This window comes from Oratosquilla oratoria, chromosome 5 (assembly GCF_046742065.1).
Source record: "Oratosquilla oratoria isolate Oo_2021 chromosome 5, ASM4674206v1, whole genome shotgun sequence".
Lineage (NCBI taxonomy): Eukaryota > Metazoa > Arthropoda > Malacostraca > Stomatopoda > Squillidae > Oratosquilla > Oratosquilla oratoria.
The window spans coordinates 27,697,278-27,704,777 of record NC_134781.1 but is presented as its reverse complement, the minus strand read 5'-3'; the positions used below and the strand labels follow the sequence as shown (position 1 = coordinate 27,704,777).

At 40.8% G+C, this 7,500-nt stretch overlaps 1 protein-coding gene across 1 annotated transcript in view; it reads left to right on the top strand.

The window, feature by feature from the left end:
* The first annotated feature begins 103 nt into the window (after window positions 1-103).
* LOC143025694 (uncharacterized) overlaps window positions 104-7,500 on the top strand; it is a 9,167-nt gene continuing 1,770 nt past the window's right edge. Inside the window, exon 1 of the mRNA XM_076185695.1 lies at window positions 104-167. Coding sequence (XP_076041810.1) covers window positions 104-167 — 64 coding nt within the window. The remainder of the gene's footprint in view (window positions 168-7,500) is intronic.

Below are 7,500 nucleotides of genomic sequence, written 5' to 3'. Positions count from 1 at the left end.
GGGTATTTGGGTGAAGATTTGTTGCTGTATTTGGAATAGGTCTTTGTGAATTTCCATGAGGGGTTTTAGTAACAATTGGGGTGATATCCGCATCTTTACCATGATGGAGTCTTCTACGCATGCGGTATTGCCGTGTTTGTTGACGATTGCTCCTGGTATCAGTATGGGTACGCTGAGTGAGAAGTGGACGAGGATGGGGAGTAGTAGTAGTGGTTGCATCCTGTGGATGGAGTTTTTGTTTTAGTGATTAAGGATATGTATATCTGACTCTCGATAAGGTTATAGTGGTCGGAAGGAAGTAGAGAAGGTTTGATAGATATGCGGAAAGAAGTTTATTGTAATGTTGGCCATTTTAACCTCCACTGAGGGATGCATGACGTCCTGCATCTTCAGGGGCGAGAGCTAAAGTGTATGTTTTAGTTGCGTCGACGTAGTGTCATGTGATGGGAATTGCGCTTGGTTGGGTTATTTGTTAGTCTGGTGGGTGGGTTCTGGTTGGGAGGTGGGGTTGCGTTTAGGTTAAGTTTGACTTTTCTTAATTTCTCTCCGTGTATGGTTACGGTTGTGTGATCGGAAGGGTCCGTTAGTAGGAAAACATTGTTGGGGAGTGAGGTTGTGACTGTGAAGGGGCCTAGGAACTTGGGTTTGAGTTTGTTAGTTCTATTAGAGTCTCTGACCATGACTGTGTCTCCAAGTGTTATGTTGAGTGGAGATGATCGTTTGTGTTGTTTGGTTTTGGTTTTTTCTTGGGCTGCTTTGAGGTTTTCTCTGACCTGTTTGTATATACTTTGCATGCCTCTTTTTAGGCATTGTGTAAGGTTTTCTAGGTTGTATAAGGGGGGTGGGGGTTGGTTAAAGATTTGGTAGGGTAGCCGCATTCTTTGGCCAAATATGATCTCATGGGGGGACATCTTTGTTGCGGAGTTGACTGTGCTATTGATACTGGCTTGTACCTGGGGTAGCCAATCTTCCCAACTATCCGAAAGATCGTTGGCCAAAGGTCTGAGGATTTCAAGCACTTTTCTGTTAGTGCGTTCTACTAGTCCATTCCCTTGTGGATGGTAGGCAGTGGCGAAGGTTTTATTTATGTTGTATAAATGTGCTATTTCGCGCATTACTTCGTTCTTGAATTCAGAACCGTTATCAGACAGCATTTGTCTTGGTATATTATACCTGCAGAATATGTTGTTAACCAATGCTTTGGCCACAGTCTCTGCTGTTTTGTCTTGTAGTGGAACTAGGATTGTGTATTTTGACAGATAGACTGCCGTGAGTACATAATTGGAACCTTGATGGCTCATTGGCATTTTAAGTAGGTCAATGCCAAGTGTTTCCCATGGTTCAGCAGGGAGTGGGATGTCTTTGATATTGAGTTGTTTGGGGTCAGGTCCTCTGAATTGGTTGCAAGTGACACATGAGTCTATATGTGTGGTTATGTCTTTTTTCATATGTGTCCAAAAATATGAATGCCTAGCAGTAGTCAGTGTCTTATCCCTGCCTGAGTGGCCTCCCATTGCGCTGTCGTGCAATATGTGTAGGACCTTGGGAACTAGGGCTTTTGGGAATGACAGTAACTTCTCTGTCGTTTGTGGTTCTCCTTATGATTCCGTCGACCAGTTTGAGTTCCTCTATAGGGACAGGTGGTCGGGACTGTAAGGGTGTTCTTGAAAGTAGATGTTGTTTTACTTTAGACCATGTCGGGTCTTTGTCTGTTTCTTCTCTAAGGTCTTGCATAGGAATAAAGGTTGTTTTTGTTAAGGTTGATATGTGAATTTGTCTGCTTAGTGAGTCTGCTACTACGTTAGCTTTTCCAGCTAAGTATGTGATTTTAGGGTCAAAGTCTAGTAAGGTGGTTTTCCACCTAGCAATTCTGCCATGTAGGTCTTTAGAGTTAAAGAGGTAGACTAGGGGTTGGTGGTCTGTAAAGATGTTTATCTTGTATCCTAGTATGAGATATTTGAAATGTTTTAAACCCCATATCAATGCAAGTCCTTCTTTGTGGGTTGTTGAATAATTACTTTCAGGCTTATTTAGTACTCTACTTGCGTATGCAATGGGGTGCTCTTTCCCGTTTTCATCCTTTTGTTGTAGAACTGCGCCTATTCCTTTAGAGGAGGCGTCGGTGTAAAGAAGGAATTCTTTCTTCATGTCAGGAAAGGTTAGGACAGGAGCTGTGGTAAGAGCATGTTTAAGGGTGTCGAAGCTTGTCTGTTCCGCTTCAGACCATTTGAATGTCTCGCCTTTTCTTGTGAATTTGGTGAGAGGGGATGCTATGTGTGCAAAATTTTGTATGAAGTGTCTATAGTATGAGGCTAGTCCTACGAAACTTCTTGTTTCATCTGCGTTTCTGGGGGTTGGGAAATTAGCTATGGCATTTATTTTGTCTGTGGTGGTATGGATGCCTTGGGTGTCTACCTTATGGCCTAGGAAGGTGAGTTCCGTCTGTAGGAATTTGCACTTGCCTAGTTGGATTTTCAATCCCGTGCTTTTTAGTCTTTTTAGGATAATCTCTAGTATATGGAGGTGGTCAGTTTGTGTGGGGCTATAGATGATGAGGTCGTCTAAGTAGACGAATAATGAGATTCCTATCATATCGCTGAAAATGCGATTCATTAATCTCTGTTGGGTTGAGGGGGCATTCTTAAGGCCAAAGGGCATGCGCTCGAAGTGGAAATGTCCCTTATCTGTGGAGAATGCAGTTACGGGTTTTGATTCATCTGTCAGTTCCACTTGCCAGAAGGCTGACTTAAGGTCAATTGTGGAAAATACAGAATTCCCGTTTCCTATGGATTGCAAGACATCTTGCATGGCAGGTAGTGGGTGTGGGTCAGATTGAGTTAGGTGATTGATTTTCCTAAAATCTACAACAGGGCGTAGAGTTCCGTCTTTCTTAGGGACTAGGAAGAGGGGACTGTTCCAAGGGGAATCTGAGTGAGAAATTACACCTTGGTTTAACATATCATGCACACTGTTGTTTACTTGTGTTTTCCTCCTGTGGGGTCTGCGGTACGCGGGGGTGTATGCGGGGGTGGTGTTGGGGGGGATTTGGATGTGGTGTTTAGTTATATCACATTTGCCTAGAGGTTCGCCTTCTAAGGCGATAGCCGATCTATTCCTTTGGAGGAGGTTTAGTAGCTTGTTACATATCTCTTCGTTGGCTGATGTTGTTATTTGGTTGGGGTGGATAGGGGTGAGGTTTTGTGTTTGTCCTACAGTGTTGATGTGTTGTGGGAGTGGTTCTTGGATTGGCGAATTATGGAGGTGGACTGAACAAATGTTTGTGTTCTTTCTGATTTTGCGGTGTTGATCGGAGAGATTTGTTAACATAGCTAGGGTGTGTTTATTTCCTGACACTAAATCCCATGAAGGTTCGAGGGATATGTTGTTAACTCTTGACGTGTCTGGGTCAATTATGACATCCTGATGTTCGATTGCTCCAGGTATATATAGTGGGACTGTTATTGAATGTCTAGGGGGTATGATGACTGTGTTAGACATTTGAGCTGACATAAGGTGGTGGACGGAATGAGTAGCTCCTAGTTGGAGTGGGGTTATTTAAGCCAGATAGACATGAAAGAGGTTGTGTGTCTGGATCGGGTGTTTCAGGAATTTTGGAGTTGTCATTTTCATCTCGGAAGGAGATTTTGTTGGTATCTAAGTTGATGATGGACTTCCATTCTTGTAGGGACTTTAAACCTATTATTCCTTGGTGGTCGAGACTCCATGCACCTGCTAAGTGGAAGGATGTGAGGCCTACCTGGGATTTGTTAATTCCTATATCTAAGTCTATCATATCATGAAGTGATATGGTACTTCCTTCTATCAGTAGGCCTTCTGTGTTGCAGTACTGGATTTGGGGTGGGTCATTAAGTAATTCGTAGAGAGCTCTGGGGATGAGGTTCAGGTTTGTTCAGGTTCAGGTTCAGGTTCAACACTGATTTGATCTAGTGTTACCTTTAGAGTGATATAGTTGTGGGGTGGGTCGGACGTTCCTATGGTGGTCTGGTGCGTGAGGCTGGTACACGTTCCCCCAATCAGTGTTGAGTTGTGTGTGTTGAGTTTGACGTTCTGTGGGAGTACGGTGTTTGTTGTGATGCCGTAACTGGTCTGTTTGTTCTCTGATGAGGATGTGGTTGTGATCTTTGTTGAGAGCATTCCTCGTTGGAGTGATTTGTGGTTTTGTGTAGGTTGCAGTATTTACCTGGCCGTGTTGGTCTTGATATGTTGAGTGGTGTGTGTGTGGGGGGGGGGCTGCGTGGGTGATTGGTTTTGTTGTTGGGCTCTACATTGGGAATCTGTGTGGGAGGTAGTTCCATGGACTGAGCAAGGGGTAGTGCGGTGTTGTGTCTGTGGTTGTTGGTGTTGCTGTGCTCTACATTGGGCATCTGTGTGAGTCGTTGTTCCATGAACTGAGCAAGGGGTAGTGCGGTTTTGTGCTTGTATTTGTTGTTTTTGTGTGCAGTCTCTGGTGTTGTGAGTTGTTGAAAGATGGTAGGAACACCAGGTTGATGGTTGTGCTGTATTGGAGCTAGGGGACTGGTGTGACTGAAGGCTATTTAGTCTAGCATAATGGTGCCTGTCGGAGAGGGAAATGTTGCAAGCGTTGGTGATATCTAAAATATAATTATAAACTCATGGGTTTCTGGTAAATCCCTTCTAGCTGCTTCTTTTTGACACTTTGGTGGGAGTTGGGAAAGATAAAGGCCTATCTCTAGTAATGTGTATAGGTTTTCTAATGTCATTGCTTTTTTTCCTGAGATGTTTGTGAAGGTCCAAGGGCTTTGGTTTTCTAGATTTTCCCTAATTTCTTTTATTGCATTGGCAACATTGTCTTTGATGTTAGTCTGTTTTTGAGTTCTAGTGTTGTTTAGAAATGTGAGGAGAAAGTTAATGTTGTTTGTTTGTTTGTTCTGAAAGACATTAAACAGATGGGATTTGTATTCATTGTATGTGATTCCACCAGCAATAAGGTTATCAAGCATTCGAGCCGTGGATCTATGCTCATCTGAGGCTTGTATATTCTGGCGGCATAGATTTATCTTCTCTAAGTTAGAGTAGTTAGGATTTTTAGAGAAAAAAAGGTCACATGCCGTTAGGAAGTCAGTGATGGAGAGTCCGCTAGTTTGAGAGAAGGTGGGGATTTCGGTTAGAGGGGAGATAGTCTGGTAGTTATTGACTATTGTAGGTTGGTGTTGGGATGTATGTGGGTTGGTTGGCAGTTGGGTTGGGTGGGGATGTTGTGATGGGAGTTGTGGGTGATGATGTTGTGATGGGAGTTGTGGGTGAGGATGTTGTGATGGATTTGGGTAGGGGTTTGAGGTGAAGGATGTTTGACTTGACGTTTGGTGTGGAGAAGGGCAGGCTAAGTTCTCGTATACATGGGTTGTGGGGTTTGGGGGTTGTTGTTGGGGGTCTACATGAGGGGCAACTTGGAGTTGTGGTGAGGTTTGGGGGAGGTGGTTGGTTTGCGTCAAGCAGTTCTTCGTGGAATGAGGCATATTCTAAGTGTGGGTTGTCAACGTTATTCTCGGGAATAATTGTAGAATCTACTTTAGGTGTGGAATGATCGATGTCACTGGGGGGTTTCTTTTCTTTCGATTGAGAAAGGAATGAGTCAATTAAATTCTTGACTTTGGATCTCGTTCCTGAAGCCATGTTAGTGTCTAACTAGGGATGCATGCATTACCTAAAAGATAGTGTGTTATAGTTAGATAAGAGGAGAGGTATAAGTCATCAATGGGTAATAACAATTTTATGACATTATTATTACCCTGTTTTACATACATTGTATCATTTTGATATGCATTTTATCAGTTAAGTGATTCTTGTTTGCATTATACACATTTTTATTATAATATTCTATATGAATATTATAATAAAAATGTGTATAATGCAAACAAGAATCACTTAACTGATAAAATGCATATCAAAATGATACAATGTATGTAAAACAGGGTAATAATAATGTCATAAAATTGTAAATATGCATAAAAGGGTAACATGAAAGTTTTTGTAGGTATAATATATATAACAAGGTAATAGTGAAATCTAAAAAAATTAATGCATGCACAAATATATGTTAAGTTAGAAGTTGGCAAAATACATATAGGGGGTATTTATAATTTGCATTTGTAAAGTATGTTAGTACCGTTAGGTGGGGCTGTCGCTGTCCGTAGATTGGTTTGTTTTAACGTACGATGATTTAGTGGGCAATTACCTCCAGGTGCTACGTGGTAATTCACTCTATTCGAATTTTTCTCCTTTATTAATAAATTATCACACAGTTTCTGTACACAATTCTTCACTAGGGCACGTCACACACCGACTGGTTGCTCGACTCGTGCAGTCTGGTTTTGTGTTCCGGAAATGCTGAGTCTGCTAAATTTTGAGGTGCTCTCAGTCACCTTGTCAAGATTTTTAGTCGGAATGTTTGGCCCTTTACAAGTTTGTTCTTGGTTCATAATTACTACCTATATCCCATTCTACAATACATAATATATCCAGGGGGGAAGGGTTGATTACTATTGTGTTGCCGTGTGTTATTCCGAATTGGCGATTGACTGCATCTATTGGTGTGTGTTCGTGTGTCTGTGTGTGAGTCCGCCTCTGTGCGCTTGCTAAATTGCTGATTCGGCAGTCGCCGCTCTGTGGCTCGGACCGGATGTGTGGCGCCACCATGTCTGGGTGATTGTGACACTGCCTGCATGGTGTATGGTAATGTGGTGATGTGGTTAATGTGGTGTATACAGTCTTTTCTTGAGGTTATTATACTTGTTATTACATTTCTAATGAATTTTTACAATTCACAAGTAATTAGTGTCAACAGGGTTTAAACGTAATAATTTATTTTGTATGAATTTATGGTTTATGGGGAAGAAAAAGAAAAATATTAACATATATATGAGTTTTATCATAGGAATGTTATTAAAATGGCTAGCAATGAACTTACTAGAAAATATACATATAAAAGAATAATGCTTTCTATTCGTCATGTGGAAGAAAAAAAGCGTGACTATGATAAACCGGTATTCATTTCCCAATTAACATATCATGGATGAAATGAGTCTCAATTACATTTTCCAATTTTACCAATTTTCCCTTCATTATCATACCATTCCATCCTTTCCACCATTTGTAAAAAATAAAATAAAAAATAAAATAAAATAGAATAGAATAAATAAATAAATAAAAATACATAGATAAATTACACAAACATCAAACCCTTTACTGTGAATGTATAAATGGAGGAAACGCGAGTGATACAATAGTAATGATTGCGTTCTTTACAAATGAAAAATATTTATGCATTTTAGAGCAACATAAACACACTTATTACGGTTGCCATGGTTACCTGATTGACTAGCCTCACGTCGCTTGTCTTTTTATCATAACCGCTATTCACTACGGAAAGGAATACAAGATAATCCATAAAGAGGAATTGTAATATATATATATATATATATATATATATATATATATATATATATATATATACATAAA